The following is a 24,535-nucleotide window of genomic DNA, read 5'->3' as shown; positions in this document are numbered from 1 at the left end:
GTAGGCACTACCAGGAGACAGGCCAGTACATCAGGAGACATGGAGGAGGCCGTAGGAGGGCAACAACCCAGCAGCAGGACCGCTACCTCCGCCTTTGTGCAAGGAGGAACAGGAGGAGCACTGCCAGAACCCTGCAAAATGACCTCCAGCAGGCCACAAATGTGCATGTGTCTGCTCAAACGGTCAGAAACAGACTCCATGAGGGTGATATGAGGGCCCGACGTTCACAGGTGGGGGTTGTGCTTACAGCCCAACACCGTGCAGGACGTTTGGCATTTGCCAGAGAACACCAAGATTGGCAAATTCGCCACTGGCGCCCTGTGCTCTTCACAGATGAAAGCATGTTCACACTGAACACATGTGACAGAGTCTGGAGACGCCGTGGAGAACGTTCTGCTGCCTGCAACATCCTCCAGCATGACCGGTTTGGCATTGGGTCAGTAATGGTGTGGGGTGGCATTTCTTTGGAGGGCCGCACAGCCCTCCATGTGCTCGCCAGAGGTGGCCTGACTGCCATTAGGTACCGAGATGAGATCCTCAGACCCCTTGTGAGACCATATGCTGGTGCGGTTGGCCCTGGGTTCCTCCTAATGCAAGACAATGCTAGACCTCATGTGGCTGGAGTGTGTCAGCAGTTCCTGCAAGACGAAGGCATTGATGCTATGGACTGGCCCGCCCGTTCCCCAGACCTGAATCCAATTGAGCACATCTGGGACATCCTGTCTCGCTCTATCCACCAACGTCACGTTGCACCACAGACTGTCCAGGAGTTGGCAGATGCTTTAGTCCAGGTCTGGGAGGAGATCCCTCAGGAGACCGTCCGCCACCTCATCAGGAGCATGCACAGGCGTTGTATGGAGGTCATACAGGCACGTGGAGGCCACACACACTACTGAGCCTCATTTTGACTTGTTTTAAGGACATTACATCAAAGTTGGATCAGCCTGTAGTGTGTTTTTCCACTTTAATTTTGAGTGTGACTCCAAATCCAGACCTCCATGGGTTGAAAAATTTGATTTCCATTTTTTAATTTTTGTGTGATTTTGTTGTCAGCACATTCAACTATGTAAAGAACAAAGTATTTCAGAAGAATATTTAATTAATTCAGATCTAGGATGTGTTATTTTTGTGTTCCCTTTATTTTTTTGAGCAGTGTATATAATCAGGATATACTGTTAATTTCGGATAGAATAATATCCAAAGTTCGCACTCTCCTCTGGCATGATAGTCCTGTGGTTCTCTGACCGAGTTTGGGTCCTCACTACTTAGGGACCTTCAAAGATATTGAGCAGAGAGTGAAGGAACCACAATCCAGGCTTCAATTAATATACAGATAATTTCTGCACTTAATCTGGGTAACATTTTGGTTCTCAAGTCCTTCCTCAAGCTAGGAACAAGTATGAAACACCATAAATGTCTGATACATGCAGGCCCAAGCTCTGGGACCTGCACTAGTGAGGAAAACAAGGGTTGACCCAGTGAAGTGAGTGCCTGCTGCTGCCTCCAAGTGGAGAAAGGATGGAACGGTGGCCGTGCCTTTCCCCATTCACTTTTATGGCAGTCACGGAAGCCGAGCAGCTGTGCTCCAAATAGGAGTGGGACCTGCATATGTGAGACATTTATGACCTATCCTGTTAATATACCATGAATGATCCAAAGTGGTTGAGCAATGATATGCTAGTAGACACTACCTGCTTTCCTTGCAGGCTGTGACTATTAGAATATTCAAAGTCAGACCTATTCTTGTTAATGTCAAAAATATCTACTGGAATGAATATGACTAAATTATTATTCTATGCTCTTTAAACAGAAGAATATTCTGCATACAAAGCTCAAAAGGATTAACAGTGGAGGAGCAAAGTATGAGAATGGGAAGTGAGAGGCCTACTACAGTAAGTAGGGCTACTGCTAGCATCTGAACATGGATCAAGATAAGGTGGATGTTGTGCAAGAGCAAGAAGAAAAACCTGGGAAATGTGAAAATGTAGCGGACGCTAGGAAGCAACCTATTAAGAATAGTAAGAAAAAGTACAGCGCACACAAAACATGTCACTGTATGGACTGTGGGAAAAGCTTTACACGGAAGTCATCCCTTATTGTACACCAGAGAATACACACCGGAGAGAAGCTCTTCGTGTGCTTGGAGTGTGGGAAGAGGTTTAGCCTCAAGTCTTCTATGGTCAGACATATGAGGACTCACACGCCAAAGACCCTTAAAATCTGCCCAGACTGTGGGAAATGTTTCAGCCGCTATTCTAGTCTTTCCCAGCATCAGAAAGTCCATAGAAAGGAGAGACTCTATCGGTGTCCGTACTGTGAAAAAAGCTTTACTTGGGCATCACAATTAGTTGTTCATCAAAAAATTCACAAATGCAAGGCCCAGCCAGGAAGATCGGACTGTGAGGAACATGGCAGTGATCTGGACAGACTCGGCACCCAAAAAAGCGCCATGTGCCTGGAGTGTGGGAGATATTTTAAAGAACACAGATCTCTAATGAGACATCAGAGAATACATAAAGGTAAGGAAGACAAGTATGGGTTATTGGGAACTGAGCATTTCAGATTGCACTCTACAGCATCCTGTGCTTTCTTATTACACATCTTGCCTCTAAAAATGCCCACACAAATGACATCAGCTGAAGGTTTCAGTGAGGCTGGCTTACTATCTGATGTGTATGGGGGTTTCCTGACACCTTTCCCCAAGTGTCTAGAGCAGTGGTTCTCAACCTTTCTAAAGCCGTGACCCCCTTAATACAGTTCCTCATGTTGTGGTGACCCCCAACCATTACATTTTTTTTCCTTGCTACGTCATAACTAATTTTGCTACTGTTATGATGACCCACCAAAAACACACACAGACACCAATACACCAAAGGTTAATTCAAATACACAAGTATTCATTCATAACCACAGAACTTTAGCATAAATACAAAATATTTCTAAACCAAATAAATAACTTTAAAATAAATAATAAACAACAAATACCCCCTAAAAAATAAATCAGTGGTGCGCACAGTACCCCTCAAATAAATAACTCAGTGGTGCTCACAGTACCCCCCCCCCCCCCCCAAAAAAAAATAAAAAATCAGTGGTGCTCAGGGTACCCCCAAATAAATAAATCAGCGGGGCTTCAGGTCTCCCCCAAATAAATAAATCAGCGGTGCTCAGGGTCCCCCAAATAAATAAATCAGCGGGGCTTCAGGTCTCCCCCAAATAAATCAGTGGTGCTCAGGGTCCCCCAAATAAATAAATCAGCGGTGCTTCATGTCCCCCCAAATAAATTAAGCCTTGCTCAGGCAAATAATTAAAATAAAATTAGCCAGGCTCAGCCAGGCTCAATTAAATCATTGGTGGCAGTGGTGCTCAGTGGCGGTGTCATTAACGAAAAAACTCGGACCTCAGCAGACAGGCGGCCCGACTTACCCGTCCAGACGTCAGGCTTCTACAAGCACAGGCAGTGATAGGACATCACTTCCTGTGCGCGAGGATAAGGGGCCGCTGCCGTTGTGCGGGCGACCCACAATAGGAAGCCTCTGGCGACCCCCCGGAAAGGGCCGATCGACCCCCAAAGGGGTCGCGACCCCTAGGTTGAGAACCGCTGGTCTAGAGAAAGCCTGATCCTTTTGTATAAAGAGAGAGATAAGCTGCCATGTCCACAGGATATGCCATAAACATTCAGAAGTGGGACCCTCGCCCACTGGAGAATGGGGCCCGGTCTTGCGGTTGCTCAAATAGAGAAGTGGGCGCACGTGCACAACTCTCTCCATTCACTTACATGGTTGTTCCAAAAATAGTGAAGTACCCTCACCCATTTTTGGAAGTCTCTTAAAAGTAAATGGAGAGAGCATGCGCAGCCACAAGACAATGCCCCATTCTTTAGTGGGTGAGGGTCCCACTTCTGAATATTTATGACATATTTACCTACAAAACACGAGAGCTTTTTATATACCAAATATCAACTTTATTGAAAAATCTATAAATCACAATAATATATTAAAAAAATCAATTAAAACCATGATGATTACAATGAAGAAACGGAGCGACGTCACTGGACATCATGATTAATGTAACACTGGCTAAGTAAACCCCTAAAGTGTATACAATTGTTACTAATACTCTCCTCAAGAAAAAAGTTCCAGTTCCAATCATGGCGCCCGTCCTGACTTGAGGGCACACTGAAACGCGCGTTGGGACCTGGCTGCATTCAATATGATGGGTGTGCGATTGTATGCTGATACTGGTAATGCTGGCCAATATTTTTTGTTCTATCTGACATTCCTTCTCCTTGCACATTCAGCGCTTGCACTTTAGGATTGTAACTTATTTTTTTCTTGAGGAGAGTATTTATGACTATCCATTTCCATAATTTATTTGCAGTAACTGCAGGACCTTAGCCCTTTCTTGAGATACAGCAGGTACAGGTCCCATAGGTGGGCCCGACACCTATGAGATTTGTGGATATGCATCCACTGTACCCTTACTTGCCCCAGATTCTAAACAGTAAAACTTAACTTTTAATAGTTACTTCATAAATGAACAAAACTACAGTGCAAATAGTTTTATTGTTTAGTATTTGGGGCAAGTAAGGGTACAATAGATGCTAAAGTTTAGACCTTTGTGTTTGTACACTCTCCTAATATGCCACTTAAATTGTACAGACTTAGTTAAACTGATTTCTTTTTGCCTTTTATAGATGTTTTTTTTTTACTTATTTTATCTTTTTTGCACTAGAATCTACTCTTATTGTCCCCAGAAACAGAATTGATAGACTGGCACATGACCTCCCCTTTCATGGAAGTGCAGATTGTACTGTGCCACCATCCCTGCAAATGGTCAACAGTTTAGACCAAATGAAAGATGGATCATTTTATGCTCGGAAAACCCATAAAGTTGGGAAACCTGTCCAGTGTATGGACTGTGGGAAAAGCTTCACACGGAAATCGTCCCTTATTGTACATCAGAGAATTCACACAGGAGAGAAGCTCTTCATGTGCTCAGAATGTGGCAAGAGGTTTGGCCTTAGGTCTTCTATGGTCAGGCACATGAGAACTCACGCTCCCAAAAAACTTTTCCAGCAGCAGAAGGTCCACAAGAGGAGAAAGCCCTATAAATGTCCTCAGTGTGAGAAGAGCTTCTCTCGAGCTTCACAACTGGTAGCTCATGAGAGAAATCACAGAGCAGAAAAAGTTTGTCCAAAATCAGAACCTGAAGACTCTGACTTTCTAAACCAAGAGAATGATCATGCCAAAAGGAAAAATCCAGAAGAATCCCATGTATGTCTTGAATGTGGAAAGCACTTCAGACGACAAACTGCATTTATAAGACACCAGAGGATACACAAAGGTTAAGTATTTTACTATGTACTGTGTGTTTGGAAAGTCTTTAGACCCTTTCTCCTTTTTCACATTTTGTTAGGTGGCAGTCTAGTGCTTAAAGGGAACCTGTCATCAACTTTATGCTGATCTCACTGAGGGCAGCATAAAATGGTGACAGAAATGCTGATGTCAGCGGTGTGTCACTCATGAGCTAAAAGTAAGCGGTTCCCGAGAACCAGCATCATAATCATTGCAGCCCAGGCCTTGAAAAGAGTCAACTCTACCTGAGAAGAGTCCTGGTTATTCCTAATCTCCTGCTCTCTCACCCGTCTGCTGATGACTGGCAGTTCTCTCCTAGAGAGAAAGGGAGAAAACTAGGTGGAAGACTGTCAGTCATCAGAAGGTGGGCAGGAGAGCAGGACTTCATGGATAACCAGGACTCTTCTCAGGCGGACATGACTCTTTTCCAGGCCCAGTCTGCAATGATTGTGATGTTGGTTCTCGGCAACCACTTACTTTTAACTTATAAATGACAGACCGCTGAAATCAACTCACCTGTCTGTACTTTATGATGCCGTTAGTATGGGCAGCTTAAAGTTCATGACAGGTTCCCTTTAAATAAAAAAATCAAGGTTTTCCTCATTGTGCGTTCAGTGCTCCGTCATGTGAAAGTAAAAACACAATTATAGAATAATTTTTTTGCAAGTTTATTAAAAAGTAAAAACTAACATTTTACATAGCCATAAGTATTCAGACCCTTTGCTTAACACGTGAAATTCGGTCTGCGGGCCTCCCTTTTCTCTTGATCATCTTTGAGCTCTTTCTACACCTTGAATGGAGTAGATTTCAGTTCTGCAACACATTTATTAAGAGGCAGCGGTCCGGCCAGCTACGCAGTGTGTAAGAGGACCACCTGCCTCGCCCCTGACAGGGGATGTTAGGGATAGGAGGATTGGTCAGTTAGATTTCAGCATGCTTGATCCTTTTGTTCTCAGGGAGGTAAGGTGTCCATACACATTCAATATCATTCATGTATGTGTATTCTATGGGGAGTCCGGAGAAAGCCACTGCCAGACACTTCTCCTGGGAGAAGAAAAGGATTGGGTGAAAATATTAATTTCGCTCGATCTTTGTCTCCCCTGACATCATCTGTTGGGGGAGATTCGAGAGCCTCCCATGCACACTAGCGTTTTCAATTCCGCTATTGAGATCGTTATAGGATCTCAATAGCAGAGGAAAACGCTTCAGTTTTGTCCCCATTCATTGTCAATGGGGACTAAACGGAATGCACCAAAATGCATTCCATTCCGTTTTGTTGCGTCCCCTTTGCGGACAGAAAAATGCTGCCTGCAGCGTTTTTCTGTCCGCAATGTGGTGCGGAGCAAGACGGATCCGTCCTGGCACACGATGGAAGTCAATGGGGACGAATCAGTTTTCTCTGACACAATAGAAAACGGATCCATCCCCCATTGACTTTCAATGGTGTTCATGACTGATCCGTCATGGCTATAGAAGACATAATACAACCGGATCCGTTCATGACGGATGCATGCGGGGTTGTATTATGGTGACGGAAACATTTTTGCAGATCCATGACGCATCTTCAAAAACGCTAGTGACAAAGTAGCCTTAGTGTGTCGGCCAAATCCGCCATTCTTGCCAACAAAAGACTAATGTGTGTGGCCAGCTTTACACCTTGCCAAGAGGGGGAGGTGGGAGCGAGAGCTTGTCCGCTGACCGCTACCATACATGGCATGTTCTATGTGCATATGTATATATACATTGGCCATCTTTTACTGAAAGTCATGTGTGTTTTTTTTGATCATTAGGTAATAGTTGTCTATTAACTACCCAGAATGACATTTCTTGCTCAGATGGTGAATCTGGAACACAGCGTATTACTTCTGAGCCAGTTTATAAAGAGGAACAGACTGATGTCACAGAGACATCCCATTCAGACGTAGATAATTACATTGTCATTAAACTTGGAGATAATACATACTGGAAACCCAGCAGTGAGGCAAAAAGCATCTCGTGCCTGGACTGTGGCAAATGCTTCACGCGGAAGTCCTCTCTTATTGTACACCAGAGAATACATACAGGGGAGAAGCTCTTCATGTGCTCAGATTGCGGTAAGCGGTTTAGCCTGAAGTCTTCCTTGGTCAGACACATGAGAACCCATTCTCCAAAAGTCCTCAATATCTGTTCAGATTGTGGCAAGTGCTTTAGTCGCTACTCCAGCCTTTTCCAGCACCAAAAAGTCCACCGGAAAGAGAAGCCCTTTAAATGTCCTCAGTGTGAGAAGAGCTTCTCTCGAGCTTCACAACTTATGTTTCATCAAAGAACACATAACCCAGAGAAGTCCTATCGCGGATCAGAGCCTGGCCAAGACCAAGTGAACCATTACAACAGCTGTGCAGAAGAGCCTCATGCTCTGAAAAGTGGGAAATTATTCACCGAACAACATCTATTGATCAGGCATCAGAAAGTGCATATAGGTGAGTGTTCACATATCCTGTTCTCTAAACTAGCCATTATTTCATGGGAAATTGTAACCCTTTAATGACTGGGCCTTAACAGACCTTAATGGGAATCTGTCACCACAACTGTGGACTATTATTTACAGTAGTCCTGGAGATAAGGAGTATAGATTGCCATTTTTATTTTCCTGGTTCCTGCCGTTCCCTCACTGTCAGTGTACCAAGCTTCACCGAAATACACAGTCTGCACTGCTGTGCCATGCAACCGCAAGGGCTCATTCAGACAACTGTATGAATGAGTCCACAAGAACGGGTGCGACCCATTCATTTCAATGGGGCCGCAAAAGATGTGGACAGCACACTGTGTGCTGTCCACATTCGTAGATCCGTTACGCAGCCCCGCAAAAAAGATGGAACATGCCCTATTCTTGTCCGCAATTGCGGACAAGAATAGGCATTTTCTATCATAGTGCCGGCATAATGTGAAACGCACACGGGACCGTATCCGTGTTTTGCTGATACGCAATTTGAAGACCACAAAACACTATGGCCATCTGAATACTCCAAAAAGGGAACCAGTAACTACGAAATGCACTGCAATGCAGGCAGAATGTTATAGAGCAGGAGGAGCTGAGTACATAATATGTACAATTATATATTTTTTTTTCAACAAAATTTTATTAAAGTTTTATAAGAATAATAAAAATCGACACTATGAACATACTGTACAATCCAAATAGAGACCAGCATGAATACAGATAAGAGATTCCCATAGAAGATACACTTTATATTGAATCTCGAGAGATCACCTATTGTATTCTAGCTAATAGTTATTAAATAAAAAAAAAATAATAAAAAAAATAAAGTATAAATCACCCCTTTTCCCAATTTTATATATAAACAATAAATAAACATATCGCCATGTCCAAAATACAAAAAAACTCCTATGCGATGAACGCTGTAACAGAAAAAGAAAAACTGCGTGATTCCCCTTTTTTATTTATTTTTATTTAGTCACCTTGTCCCCCCCCCAAAAAAATAGGATAGGACTGTTCAATTATGGGCCAGACTTTCCATAAAATGCGGAATGCACGCAGCTTTTTTTGGTATTTTATTTTTTCCGCATGGCATCGTGTATCGCAATACTTTTTTATGGTATCGAAACGGAATAAAAATTTGGGTATCGCAACAACCTTAGTGTAAACCCAGTAAGTTGATGTGTTACGGCAGGGGAACAGCTTGCCGGATCCGTACTAACGCTAGCCCATGTGTGCCTCCGGACGTCTGCTCCGGCCCCATTCACTATAATGGGGATGGGCTGAAGGTCTGGCTGCAGCATGGTAAACATGCCGAGAGGCGGCCGGACAAAAACTGCAGCATGTTTGCCATGCAGAGCAGAGCTTTAAACGCTAATGTGAAAGTAGCATAAAAAGAAAAGAGGTTTAAAATGAAGAGTTAGGGCTCGTTCACACAAACGTATTTTGCATTCCGTATACGGGGCGTTTTCTGCGTTCCGCATATGGTCCGTATACGGAACCATTAATTTCAATGGGTCTGCAAAAGATGCGGACAGCACTTCGTGTGCAGTCCGCATCCGTTGCTCCGTTCCGTGGCCCCGCAAAAATTATGAGTCCTGTCCTATTCTTGTCCGTTTTGTGGACAAGAATAGGCATTTCTATAATAGGCCTCCCGTTCTGTTCCGCAAATTGTGGAAGGCACACGGGCGCCATCCAGGTTCTCTTTAACCCCTTCCCGACCTATGACGTACTACGTCATGGGAACCACTGCATTCCCGCAATTTCACGTAATAGTACGTCATAGTGATCGTGCGGGTACCGGAGCGGTGCTCGCACGATCACTGCAGGGGCCCGGCAGTCTGTGGTTGCCGGGCCCCTGCTTTATCCGCCGGCATCGCTGTAAAAGCCGATGCCGGCGGATTAACCCCTTCTATGCCGCGGTCCGCGCTGACTGCGACATACAAGGGGTGAGTGATCGCATAGAGTCCCCGCACTGCTGTAGCGGGGACCCGATGCGTCACAAGGCAGCCCGATCCCGTGCAGAGGCTGCCCAATGCCTTGCACGGCATCGGGAACTGCCTTCTACGGGTGCCGAGGAGATCCAGCATCAGATGTATTGTAATGCATTGCAGAGGGGATCAGACCCCCAAAAGTGAACATCATAAATAAAGTAAAGAAAAAAAAGTTAAAAAAAAGTTTTTAATAAAGTAAAAAAGAAAAAAAACGCCCCTTATTTTATAATAAAAAACTGAAAAAACAAACAAAACCCACTAATGGGTATCGCCGCGTCCATAATGACCGGCTCTATAAATATATCACATGATCCACCCTGTCCGATAAACACCATAAAAAAATAAAAATAAAAACGGTGTAAAAACACCAAGCGATCAAAAAGGCGTATGTCCCACAAAATGGTATCAATAAAATAGTCACCTCATCTCGCAAAAAATGAACCCCTACCTAAGACAATCGCCCGAAAAATAAAAAAAACTATAGCTCTCAGAACATGGAGACACTAAAACATCTCTTTTTTTATTTTATTTTATTTTTTGTTTCAAAACTGCTATTATTGTGCTGAAGTGAAATACATAAAAAAAAAGACATATTAGGTATCGCCACGCTCTATATAAATATCACATGACCTAATCCCTCAGATGAACAGTGTAAAAAAAAACAACAACCTGTAAAATAAAAAAAACAGCAAGTGATCAAAAATGGCGTATGCCCCCCAAAATAAGTACCAATCAGACCATCGCCTCATCCCGCAAAAAATGAGACTCTACCTAAGAAGAGAATCGGTCGAAAAATTAAAACGCTATGGCTCTCAGACTATGGAGACACTAAAATATCATTATTTCGGTTTCAAAAATGCTATTATTGTGTAAAACTTGAATAAATAAGAAAAAGTAGGCATATTAGGTATTGCCACGTGCGTAACGATCTTCTCTATAAAAATGATCTAATCCCTCAGGTAAACGCTGTAAAAATAAAAACGGTGCCAAAACATCAATTTTTTTTTTGTTACCTTGCCTCACAAAAAACGTAATATAGAGCCATTAAAAATCATATGTACCCCAAAATAGTACCAATAAAACTGGCACCTTATCCCGTAGTTTCCAAAATGTGGTCACTTTTTTGAGTTTCTACTGTAGGGCGCATCAGGGAGCTTCCAATGGGACATGGCATCTAAAAACCAATTCAGCTAAATTTGCCTTCCAAAAACCATATGGCGTTCCTTTCCTACTGCGCCCTGCCGTGTGCCCGTACAGCAGTTTACGATCACATGTGGGGTGTTTCTGTAAACCGCAGAATCACTAATTATAAATATTGAGTTTTATTTGGCTGTTAACCCTTGCTTTGCTACTGGAAAAAATGGATTAAAATGTAAAAAGTGAAATTCTGAAATTTCGTCTCCATTTTCCATTAATTCTTGTGGAACACCTAAAGGGTGTAGTTTCTAAAATGGGGTAATTTCTGGGTGGTTTCTATTATGTAAGCCTCACAAAGTGACTTCAGACCTGAACTGGTCCTTTTAAAAAGTGGGTTTTCGAAATTTTCTGAAAAATTTCAAGATTTGCTTCCAAACTTCTAAGCCTTCTAACGTCCCCAAAAAATAAAATGTAATTTACAAAATGATCCAAACATGAAGTAGACATATGGGGAATGTAAAGTAATTACTATTTTTGGAGGTATTACTATCTATTATAAGAGTAGAGAAATTGAAATTTGCAAATTTTTCCAATTTTTTTTGTAAATTTGGTATTTTTTAATGAATAAAAATGATTTTTTTTTTGTTTTTTTTTACTCATTTTTACCACTATTATGAAGTACGATATGTGACGAGAAAACAATCTCAGAATGGCTTGTATGAGTAAAAGCGTTTTAAAGTTATCACCACATAAAGTGACACATGTCAGATTTGCAAAAAATGGCCTGGGCAGGAAGCTGAAAACAGGCCCGGGGTTGAAGGGGTTAATGTCCAGCAAAATGTGTGTGTTTTTGCTTCTGCATTTCAACATATTTTTTCATTGACGTGGTTGTCTAATGCCTTGTTTTATGCAGGAGAAATTTTAGCAATTTTTAGGGTACTTTCACACTTGCAGCAGAGGATTCTGGCAATCCGGATGCAAACGGATGGCATTTGTCAGACGGATCCGGATGCGGATCTGTCTGACAAATGCGTTGAAATTAGGGGTGGGCGATATTGCCTAAAATCTATATTGCGATATAATTTTAAGCATGTGCGATATGCGATATATATTTGGGGGGGTGTTTTAAACCTTTTTTTTTTTTTTTTAACTTTTTTTATTTAATAACTATTAGCCTCCTTAAGGGCTAGAACCCTTGTCATATTCACCCTAATAGATCTCTGCTAGGGTGAATAGGACTTTACACTCTCCCTGCTGCCCTGTGCTTTGTGCACACAACAGCAGGGAGCTGACCATGGCAGCCAGCCTTTCATGTGCCCCCCAAGCCCCTGATCCGCCCCCCAGCCTTTCATGTGCCCCCCAGCCTCTCATGTGCCCCCCAGCCTCTCCCTCTTATCAGCCCCTCTGTTAACTCAAACCCACCCCTCCCTCCTCAGTATTAATCATTGGTGGCAGTGGCCACAGGGTCCCCCCCCCCATCATTGGTGGCAGTGGGCAGTTCCGTTCGGAGTCCCAGCAATGTAATGCTGGGGCTCCGATCGGTTACCATGGCAGCCAGGAGTCACGCTACTGAAGTCCTGGCTGCCATGGTATGTTAGTGAGCAGCATTATACTCGTGGCCGCCGGACGCTCCTTCTTCTCATAGGTCTGTGCGGCGCATTGCTAATGCTATGACAGAAGAAGGAGCGACCGGCTGCCACGGCGCACGTGAGTATAATGCTGCTCACTAGCATACCATGGCAGCCAGGACTTCAGTAGCGTGAATCCTGGCTGCCATGGTAACCGATCGGAGCCCCAGCATTACACTGCTGGGACTCCGATCGGAACTGCCCACTGCCAGACATCGTTGCAGACATCGTTGTGAAGGCCTTCGCTGTGCTGGACTCCGCCTCCATCTATTGTGGTGACACGGCGGTCTTGCTCTGTAATATCTCTGTGGACGTCCCGCCACCATCTCCATGTCGCGGTCGGCTGGTGGGTGGAGCTGATTGGGAAGGAGCCACATGAGAGAACTGCCCCGCAGCGTGCAGTCATAGGGGCCGTGATATGGCCGGCACATTCATTGGTGGCGCAGTGGCCACAGTCCCTCCCCTCCTCCTCCTACTCTGTTCTCATTGGTGGTCAGCGGCAGCCGCGCACAGTGGAGAGGGAGGGACTCCCTCCTTCTCCACTGTGCCGGCTCAGGAGAACATTGTGCGCGTCGAGAGCGCGATCATATCGTGGTCTGGCGATATAGGCGATATGCTCAAAATCCATATCGTGGCACAAATTTATATCGCATATCGCCCACCCCTAGTTGAAATACCGGATCCGTCTCTCCGGTGTCATCCGGAAAAACGGATCCTGTATTATATTTTTTTTTTTGCATTTTTAAAGGTCCGCAAAGCTGGATCCGTTTTGAGAGATCCGGCACTAATACAATGTAAATTAATGCCACATCCAGCATTCCGGCAAGTGATCAGTATTTTTGGCCGGAGAGAAAACTGCAGCATGCTGCAGTATTTTCTCCGTCCAAAAAACATAAGAGGGACTGAACTGATGCATCCTGCTCTCCATTCAGAATGCATTAGGATAAAACTGATCAGTTTTTTTTCCGGTATTAAGCTCCTGTGACGGAACTCAATACCGAAAAACAAAAATGCTAGTGTGAAAATACCCTTAAGGGTTTTTTGGGAGTACATATAAATTGCGGAGGAGATTATCTATTTTTTTGCTATGGAAATACAGAAAATACGTTTTGTACTATATAACCTGATGAATAAATTCTTCAGGTTATTATAGTGATATGGATACCAAATATGTATTTTTTATTTTTATGGAATGTGTGCACAATAAAATGTATTTTATACTAAGTAATGGCGTTTTTGTTTTGTTTTTTTATTACGTTATTTATAGCATTTTTTATTTTATTTTTTTAAATCCCATTTTGGGATTACTCTTTTGTAACTTTATTTTTCACTTATAATATATTTGCATACTCTTATATGGTAATATATTATGCCCTGTCTCTCTTTGATATAGCCTGCTGTTACGGCAACACTAGTGCGCAGTAACATCAGGATAACTGGACAGACAGCCCTGGGATTGTTTGTAGGTCCTCTGTCCTGACTGAAGATGGCTTCCCCAGTCTTTGATTGGGTCACTGGGAAACTCAGTGGAGGTGATATATCAAGAATGGCGGATCTATCTACTCCTTAACAAATCAGGCGCATCTCTACCCTGCCGTGCACCAGAAAGTGAAGTCTACGCCAGCTACAGGCTGGTGTAGACTTCAGCTATAACTTCAGCCACTTTCTGGCAAAAGTTGTAGTAAATGCGGCACAAAGCCAATCCATGCCCCTTTCTGCTAAGCAACACCCATTTTTTTTCGCCACTTCAGAAAAATGGCAAAAAGCTAAAAAACACAATTTTTGGTGCACAGATGCCGTGCGCCATAATGTGAGACTTTTTTACGCCATAATTGTGGCATAAATGCATTGATAAGTGTTTCCCAGTGACTCAAAAATAAGGGGAGCCCCCTTTGATCATGCCATTGTCATGGACAATGCCATTCAAAGGGTTAACAGCTGGGATCGTACCTTCCTCTGACCCTGGCTGTGAAGCAGCAGCCTGCACTCAGAACCAGAGCTGTTAGCAACAACTGGTTCTTGGCTCAGGAGAGTTTTTGGAGCTGGCAACCATCCTCCACTGTAGCAACTCCAAAAGATGTTGCAGATGGAGGCCCTGCACCACCCGCCGTCATAAGACAGTGGGTGGCCATTAAGAAGTCAAAGGGGTTTTCTGGGCCACAAAAACAAAAAGCATTATTCACCTCCACCAATCTGCTGCCCGGCTACTCTACACTGTCGGACCTGGCTCAACAAACCAGAAATGCCAGAAAAGGCCCACTTAGCCGATTTCTGGCCTTAGCATTGATCTACTTTAGCCAGTAATTGGCTGAAAGGGCCATTTAAGCTATTTCCGATGTGTTTAGCTGGGACAGGGAGTGCTGTTCCAACGCTGCTCCGTTTCCTGTTGCTCTGCAGTGACAGGGGCTCAGTGGAGGTGAGTATTGCTTCTTTTTTTTTTATTGTTCGTTTTTATTTTTAAATTTTTCTGTTCGCTTTAAAAATAAGTCCCCAGAAAACCACTTTAAGTAGACTTAGAAGACCTTTTACTGGGGGTAGCATTACCTTTTAATTAAAAAATCATTATTCCCCCAGAAAAATATGAAATTGTCTAAGTATAGTAAGCACACACTTTATGTAAATTACCCAAGTCTCCACAGGGGTTGTGTCTGAACAACTTGACAAGGAACTCCCATGCTTTCCCAGCGCCATATGATGTAAGGCCTCATGCTCATTGCCATGTCCGTATTGCAGTCGGAAAACCATAGATCCGCAAAATACAGACTTCTGTGTACAATCCGCATTTTTATCACTTGCATCACTAGAAGTGAGTATTCTTGTCCACAATATAGACAAGAATAGGATATATACACTTAGGTGGAACGGATACACTGATGCAGACAGCACACAAATAATATGTCTCCTTTTTTATTTTTATTTTTTTATTTTTTTGGGGGCGAACCCATAGAAGTCAAGTTGTCTTAAAAAAAAAAAGAAATCGGACAAACATTTATTTATTTATTTTAAACTTCTTTTTTTTTTGTCCATTAGTTTCCTTTAGATATTAAATAAAATATCTAATGATCTTTCAATTAAAACAGATAATATTATTCCAATGATAAGTCCTCTTTGAAGACTAAACTTTCACTGACCATCATGGTTGGCCATTCACCTGAAGGATTAGAAAATAGTACTTACAAATGTATTTTTCATCATCCAAAAATTTAGCCAGGAATTTTCTGTGTACTTTTCAGATAACAGCGAGTTCTTGTATCATACGGATCTGAAGCCGGATGCAGATTCTAATGTTCCACATTTAGAAACAGAAAGCAATTGCGAACTTGAAATGAACTTGAAAATACTTAAGACACAAGACGATGTATGTAATACGGTGTCAACAGAGTCTGAGAAAGTGGTGAAGCATGAATGTCTCATAGACCGCTCCATTTGCAAACCAAGATTGTCCAGGAGCAGAAGGGCCTACCACTGTCTCCAGTGTGGGAAAAATTTTACTCGCAAGTCAACCCTTATTGTACATCAGAGAATACATACGGGAGAGAAACTTTTTATGTGCACAGAGTGTGGGAAGAGATTTGGTTTTAAGTCCTCTCTGGTCCGACATCTGAGGATTCACACTGGGCAGATGCTCAATACTTGCTCAGAATGTGACATATATTTCAGTCGGTACTGTGATCTGTTATTACACTTAGAGAATCATATGGGTAAGTGACCTTCTAAGGTAAAATACATTTATAGAAAATAGGTGGTCCCTTCATCTTGGAGGATCTGAGTGGTGGGAATATGAATGAGGATGGAAAGAGATAAAGGAATTGGTCTATTGCTCCCAGAAACACATACTTTTTCCGAGAAGCCCTCTAGATGTGTGCAACATTACACAACCCTTTCTGATGTCAGGGAATGATGGAGGAACATGATATTATTTCTAAAGGATCTTAGCTAGATATGGGGAGAGATTAATGAGTGGGGTTGTAGGTTGAAGATAAAATTACCGTAGGTATCTTAATGCATTTCTTTTTCTTCCTTTGTGGGAAAGATGAGAGAGCTTTTGTTAAGGCAAGAACTGGAGACTTGGTAATCTTTACCATTCTTTACCATTAACCCAATTCAGAGGGACTGTCAGATCCCCAGCTTTTGGAGTAATCCCCTATTGGTGATTTCTGTCGGGATAGAAAAAAAACTGTCACTGGCCAGAAGCAGGTTTATGCAGGTGCAAGACAAATACAAGATAAGACCTGTCCATGATCATAGACTCCAGCCATGGTTGCTGAACAGGTGAACTAAGACCTGGCTAAGAAAGATGACCAGATGTACACAGGATCAAAACAATTGATGGATCATCACAAAAAATATCAGGCAATAACCAGTACCCAGAACAATAAGAGATGAATGGAGAATTTTGATCCCCATGATGTTATGGACACGCAGGCCAAGCTTCAGAGATTATAAGAAACAACATGACGTCCTAGTATTGTCCTAGTATACAGAAAATTGGATACTGCCTCATGTTTTGTCTTAATTTAGATCAAGACCGTGGGATGAAGGGGTGAACTAGATGGAGTTGAGGATTAGTGTAAGGGGCCCTGATAGAGTAGATGGCAGTAAAGGGGTAAGCTGCATATCCTTCTAGTTAAAAAAAAAAAAAGGAGAGGGAACCCAGAGGCATGTCCTAACGACTTGGCCACAGTATGGTGGTGAAGAAAGCAGCCAGGATACAGGTTAGTATAATGCTTTGTGCTGTACAAAATCTGTGGAAATCTATAGTTTTATGTGAGTACAGCTTTATGTCCACATTTATTAGGGAAATCGTTTTTTTATTTGCTATAGCCTTTCCGGAGCTTAGGACTCAGACAGGATAAAGCTTTTTTTTTTTTTTTTACTGCATGTTTCAGAAAGCTAATGTGTTCCTGATCTGCTTTGCTTCTTCATAATGGAGTTGTAGACAACATTCTCTGGTGTCCAAAGGGGATGTCCATGGGGATATTCAGAACCCCAGACAGAAAGTGCAAGTTTTAGATTGATTGATTTATAGAAAACCAACCACAAGATTCAAAAGAACACTGCAGACATTGATTGAATATATGGATTTTCAATTGTATCATTACTAAATGTTTTTGGTAGATGGAATCACACACTTAGGCCTCTTTCACATGGGCGAGTTTTCCGTGCGGGTGCAATGCGTGAGGTGAACGCATTGCACCCGCACTGAATCCGGACTCATTAATTTCTATGGGGCTGTGCACACAACCAGTGATTTTTACGCATCACTTAGGCGTTGCGTGAAAATCGCATCATGCTCTATATTGTGCGTTTTCCACGCAACGCAGGCCCCATAGAAGTGAATGGGGCTGTGTGAAAATCCCAAGCATCCGCAAGCAAGTGCGGATGCGGTGCGTTTTTTTTTTTTTTTTTTTTCCATGCATGGTTGCTAGGTGACTATCAGGATGGGGACCCGATCTTTATTATTTTCCCTTATAACATGGTTATAAGGGAAAATAATAGCATTCTTAATACAGAATGCTAAGTAAGTTAGGGATGGAGGAGTTAAAAAATAATAAACAAATTTAACTCACCCCATCCACTTGGTCGCGTAGCGGATCTCCTCTTCTTTCTTCAGGACCTGGGTAAAGGACCTTTGATGATGTCACTGCGCTCATTACATGATCCATCACCATGGTGATGGACCATGTGATGAGCGCAGTGGGGTCCTTTTCTCCCAGGTCCTCAAACAAGAAGAAAGAAGACAAGCCGGGCTGTGCGAACAAGTGGATGAGGTCAGTTGAAAACTATTATTCTTTTTTTTTTACCCCTCCATCCCTAATTTACTTAGCATTCTGTATGAAGAATGTTATTATTTTCTCTTATAACCATGTTATAAGGGAAAATAATACAATTTACACAACACTGATCCCAAACCCAAACTTCTGTCTGGGTACCAAACATGCCGATTTTTCTCTCGCGCGCGCAAAAAGCATTGTGCATTTTCCCGCAACGCAGCCGCATCCTATCCGGCCCTCACGCGCGACGCCCGTGTGAAAGAGGCCTTAGAGCAAAATGTGCTCTCGGGACCTCTTCCTTATTTGGGAAAAGGTAATAAACCAGAGAAAAGGTCCAGCTGAAAGTTCGGCTGACTTACATATCATGTGTATGGACACCTTAACAGTATGGAAGGGTGTCTATAATAGTATAAGGCTATTTTCACACTAGCATTTTGGCTTTCCGTTTCTTAGATCCGTTCAGGGCTCTCACAAGCGGTCCAAAACGGATCAGTTTTGCCCTAATGCATTCTGAATGGAAAAGGATCCGCTCAGAATGCATCAGTTTGCCTCCGTTCCGTCACCATTCCGCTCTGGAGGCGGACACCAAAACGCTGCATGCAGCGTTTTTACCGTCTGCGATGTGGTGCGGAGCCAAACGTCCTGGCACACAATGTAAGTCAATGGGGACAGATCCGTTTCTCTGACACAATAGAAAACTGATCCGTCCCCCATTGACTTTCAGTGGTGTTCATGACAGATCCGTCATGGCTATAGAAGACATAATACAACCGGATCCGTTCATGACGGGTGCATGCGCTTGTATTATGGTGACGGAAGTGTTTTTGCAGATCCACAAAAAAACGCTAATGTGAAAGTAGCCTAAGACATACACCATTTAGCACCTTCCAAATATATCATAGGTATTTGTCCTCTTACTCAACAAGCTAACTTGCTGTTAATATCACTTAGGTCCATCGCATTTTACTCACAATGCTTTGTCAGAGATAGAAGCAAGAGATGAGCAGTGCCACCCTAACATGCAGCAGTCTGTGAATGCACATAAAGGTGGTGTGCCAGTACCTTTAATGAAGGGGCAAGAGTCAGATTTACAACAAAAGGACCAGCAGCCTTGTGGTAGTGGAGATCTACTGCCTATTGCTTCATCCGTAAATGATTATTTGGATCCACATTGTGACGAGAGAATACACGAAGGATCTCTGAATATAAAGCAAGAGACTTCTGACCATCTCTCTGCAGGTGAGTACCGGTAGTACTAGTGCTGGAAATCAATAGACTGATCAATGATCTACAGATGCTTTAAAGAGCAAGTTCAACCTCATCTAAAATTTACATGTGCTGTGGTTTCTGAAAAAGAATGTACCTTTCGTTTAAAATGGAGTGAGTTCAATGCGTTGTGTCTGCAGAAGCTCCCGTACTGACGGGGTTGCATGGCATTATATTGCTTTATGATGCGATGTAACCCTTAGAGTTCTGGAATGTATTGAAAAACACTGACCTAATGCTGTCAGTGTTATTCAATACATTCCAGAACTCTAAGGGTTACATTGCATCCTAAATCCAATATAATGCTATGCGATCCGATCAGTGCTACGCAGGTCAGGACAGGAGCTCTCGCAGACACACGTTGCAAGTTCAACACATTGAACTCGCTCCTTTGAAAACAGCCATACAGTTAAGACTCTATGAAAGACCACCTCTTTCAGAAGACCATCCCTTTAGCAGACCACATTTCCAGTGACCGTTTTCAAGTTCCATGTTTCATGTTGTCCATCTTGTTATTTAATGCAATGTTGAGTGGTCGTCCCCCAAAGAGGTTTCACAGCGCTGGGGATGAATTCAACAAACACCTGCATGGATTTTTTTGTTTGCTGTTTGCCCCTTGTTTGCGTGGGTTTCCTTCGGTTTACACTCACACTCCAAAAAGACATACTGATAGGGAAGTGAGATTTTCCAAATGGCGGCACACAACGGCTTGGAGCTCTAATGGCTGGGCTACCAAAATGAAGTTTCATTGTATAATGATAATCCTTATGTATTTTTAGACTGTCTAGTCTAAGTTCACGGTTGATGAAAAGGACTAATATTACGTATGCCAAATCAGCTATATACCCAAACGGCAAAAAAAGGATCCCAGTCAATAAATGGGACAGGTTCTGCAAGTAAAAATTTAGAAAAGTGTATCAAGTATATACAAAAATTTATTGTTACCAAAAGTATGAATAATACAGATATTGCACAATACAAAAGGAAACCTAGCTAATAGTAAGTGGTAGTTATTTATAGTTAAATAAAAAAATAGAAATATCACATAAACCATCTGTGCTTGCAGTAGTGCCGTGGCCTTCTCTCTGCTCATCAAGCACGTACATTGTATAGCGGTTGTCCTTGGTGTCTCAGCTCAGTCCCATCCACTTCAACGGGGCTGAGCTGTGCCTAAGCCACGTGACCGATGAACGTGTCGTCACTGGCCTAGGAAAAGCGGGGAGAAGTCTGCGGCGCTCACACAAGTGCCGGTGACTTATCAAACAGCTGATCGGCAGCGGTCCCGGGTCTCAGACCTCCACCGATCAGATACAGATGACCTATCCAGACAATAGTTCATCAGTTAAAGGGGTTCTGCATTTTTTTTAAACTGATGATCTATCCTCTGGATACATCATCAGCATCTGATCGGCGGGGGTCTGACACCCGGGACCCCCGCTGATCAGCTGTTTGAGAAGGCAGTAGCGCCGCGGCCTTCTCACTGTTTACCGCAGGCCCAGTGACGTCACAACTAGTATCAACTGGCCTGAGTGCTGCTAAGCTCCATTGAAGTGAACAGAGCTTAGCCCCCGCCCAGGACAGTTGATACTAGTCGTGACGTCACTGGGCCTGCGGTAAACAGTGCGCCGCTGCCTTCTCAAACAGCTGATCGGCGCGGTCCCGGGTGCCAATCAGATGCTGATTTATCCAGAGGATAGATCATCAGTTTAAAAAAACTGCAGAACCCCTTTAAAGTCTCGGAAAACCCCTTTTAATAGCTATGAACAATTCCACCACCTTCTATACTCTTAGCTAGGACGTCATTTTATATTGTGCAATATCTGTTATTTATACCTTTTGGTAACTCAATAAATATTGGTATATACAGTACTTCTTACACTTTTTGATATTATGACTTGCAAAACCAGTCCCATTTATTGATTTTTAGTTTACGTTGTCTAAAAATTAGACAGGATCACTTGTGTTTCTTGGTAGGTCCTATCATTTGTCTTCACTAGGGATGAGCAAACTTGTGTTTTCAAGTTCAGCGTACAATGTTCGGGTTATCTAAGAATTTCATTATGGATTCCGCTACCACGGACCATAACTTTTGGTCCATGGTAGCAGAATTCTTAGATAACCCAAACCTTGTACCGCGAACTTGAAAACACAAGTTTGCTCATCCCTAGTCATCACAGATGACTGCATATTATTATATTGTAAAATCTAAAATGGTTGCAAGGTGCAGAGTGCTTTCAGGGTTAAAGTTAACATGGATTGTATAATGAATCATATTTTTGGTTTTGTAGATGTGGAGTCCACTGATGGCCAGAAGAATGAACTTGTAGGCACACTTCCATGTACTCTATACTGGGGAAATGAACATAACATTTCAGAATCCTCTATTGAAGGATGTTCAGGGAAAACAGATGAAACCAGAAACCATTCTGGGCAACCTATATTAAATGTGCTGAATGATAACAATTTAGGAGGAGCCATAAGGCATGGGTCTGATCAAATACAAAGGAGAACTCAGTCCAGTGTAAAGCCTTTCTTGTGTACAGAGTGTGGGAAAAAATTCACACGGAAGTCATCCCTCATTGTACACCAGAGAATACACACCGGGGAGAAGCTCTTCATGTGTACAGAATGTGGCAAGAGATTTGGACTGAAGTCTTCAATGGTCAGACATATGAGGACTCACAACACAAACTTTAAATGCACGGCTTGTGAGAAAAACTTTAGGAACTATTCTAAGTTCTTAGAACATCAGACATGTCACTCGGGAGAGCTTCGCTATGCAGAACCCTAGCATTCAATTTCACGCATACAAAGCATATATTATTGGAATGCACAAATATTGGTCATCTTGGTTTGTGAGGACAAGTACTAATTAACATTATGTATCAGACATGGACCAACCTATTCTATGTGTGTTTTCTGTTGCAAAATGAAATATCAAAGCTGAAAAGTACAAGCATCCATAATTTACTTCTTCGCAGTTGCACTTTTTATGCAATGGCTGAAAGCGGTTCTGTCAGGTCTCTGCCACGGCTGAGGATGGGGGAAATCCTCAGCCGTGCGATGACAGAAGATGTTAGGCGGCTCGGCCAGGACGACAGGATTAGGGAGCAGGTCACCTCCTAACACATCCCTAACCTGACCCTAACTCCTAGCTGCATGGGCCGACCTTGAAGGTAGGAGGGCCCATGCTCAGGAACCTCGGATCCCTAACTCACCCTCCGACCGGTCCCTGAACTAGGAGTCAGGGTAAGACTGTTCCTTCTGGACACGGAGGAACAGGGGTCTCACTGGCCAAGCTGCAAGGAATGGGGGAACACATACAACATACAGATATGACAGGCGAACTAAACAAGTTCCACACATACCTGTCACAGCCACGCTGACTGGAGCCCATGCATGCCAACTCATGTCCTCAGAACACAAAGGGACATAGCACACATAACACACAGGTACCCAGGACATCCGTAGTTGCAATAAACAGAGACAAAGGAAAACATCAACTGAACATCATGACATAAAGTACACAGATAAAGCTATGACCACAAGGGTGGCCCCCACTGGCAGGTGATATACACAGGAGGCTGCTCCAGCTACACATGGCTGAAGCAACCCACTGAGACATGCCAAACACTGAGGCTTTATAGGCCAAGAGGCCACACCCAACAGTCAGACACACCCCATGACTCACACACACTGAAAGGGAGTTAACCCTTCCAGCAACAGGGAAGGGAAACCTAAAAAGGGAAGTGTCCAAACTACAAACACACCGTGGCTGTTGCCGCAGGCAACGACATGGGTGGCAAGCGTGTCCTGGGAGTCAGCCCGAAGGCCGGGACACTGCCACCACATGTACACATACTAAACGTTGCCACGGACAGCCACAGTGAGGGGAAAGGTCCCGGTGCACAGGTAACATAAAACAGTGCACACCAAACATACATACACACACACCTAACATAAAGGAAGTCAGGTGAGACCGCATGCCAAAGCAGCAAGCTGCCTAGCGCCGCTCAGACTGCTCTGCTGACAATTACAGAACACAACTAGTTGCCCGCGGCAACCACAAGTGAGGCCACACACAGCGACACTCACCTGTGGTTGAACACACAAACTAAACCGCAGGCAACCGCATGCGGTAAGGAGTCACGGCAATAGCCATGGCCGTGACAGTCTCTTGTGTTCAATTAGAGTTACATAGTTAATATGGTTGAAAAAAACATAAGTCCATCAAGTTCAATGATAAATTGTTTTCTATGAGTTGATTGCAATATTGGCTTGTAAAAAGCAACTGGAGTGTACAGGAAACGTTCCTAGTCACTCTGTGTGGGTGGGAGAAAGCAGGACTCACGGTCTGGCAGCATTTAAAGGTAGTCTGTTAGCTCCATTTCTATAAAAGTAATAGAAATAAAATGTGTAGAGGCACACCACCTTATTTACCAGCAATAGCGGGGAGCAGCAAGAGCGGTAACGTGATCCAGATAAGGCGGGGTTGAGTGCACAGCCCCATAGCCTATCCAGCTCCAACTCGACGTAAATCCTTGCTGTAATCCATCTTCAAGGTAAGCGTTCCACCGCCAAGCCTCAGAGCCACCAGCGCCTTGGGTATCAACTAACGGGTAAGTGCTGAGCTTTACAGACTTTTAATTGAAGCGCTACCTGCAACTGTCTACCAATATATGAACAACACTCATTGCTTATGCGCTATGCCACTGTGAGCGCTATATGTGAGATACTCAGCATCATAAGTGCTACCTATAAATGCCTACTAGTATATCACACCTGTTGCAATTACTTATTCCAATAGCGTTTGTCCCTCTATCTAGCTGCAGTATCGCAGCAGAGCCGCACACAACTGCCGCACAATACAAATGCACTATAAAATACTTTCTATGTTAGAAGGTAT

The 24,535-nt window shown here is 43.2% G+C and overlaps 1 protein-coding gene across 3 annotated transcripts in view; it reads left to right on the top strand.

Annotated features, from left to right (window-relative positions):
• LOC120985578 (zinc finger protein 271-like) overlaps positions 1-22,631 on the top strand; it is a 30,722-nt gene extending 8,091 nt beyond the window's left edge. For 2 of the 3 annotated variants that reach the window (XM_040413591.1, XM_040413590.1), the window contains 6 exons: positions 1,811-2,519; positions 4,732-5,343; positions 7,145-7,813; positions 15,823-16,290; positions 19,315-19,602; positions 21,918-22,628. In XM_040413591.1, the coding sequence (XP_040269525.1) occupies positions 1,922-2,519; positions 4,732-5,343; positions 7,145-7,813; positions 15,823-16,290; positions 19,315-19,602; positions 21,918-22,420 (3,138 nt within the window). In that variant the 5' untranslated portion in view covers positions 1,811-1,921 and the 3' untranslated portion in view covers positions 22,421-22,628. Of the gene's footprint in view, positions 1-1,810; positions 2,520-4,731; positions 5,344-7,144; positions 7,814-15,822; positions 16,291-19,314; positions 19,603-21,917 lie in introns of all 3 variants that reach the window. The other variant, XM_040413592.1, reaches the window with a different exon arrangement.
• The last annotated feature ends 1,904 nt before the right edge of the window (positions 22,632-24,535 follow it).

Source organism: Bufo bufo, chromosome 1 (genome assembly GCF_905171765.1).
Source record: "Bufo bufo chromosome 1, aBufBuf1.1, whole genome shotgun sequence".
Taxonomy (NCBI): Eukaryota; Metazoa; Chordata; class Amphibia; order Anura; family Bufonidae; genus Bufo; species Bufo bufo.
The sequence above is the reverse complement of the archived record's forward strand: the minus strand, read 5'-3'. Positions and strand labels throughout refer to the sequence as shown.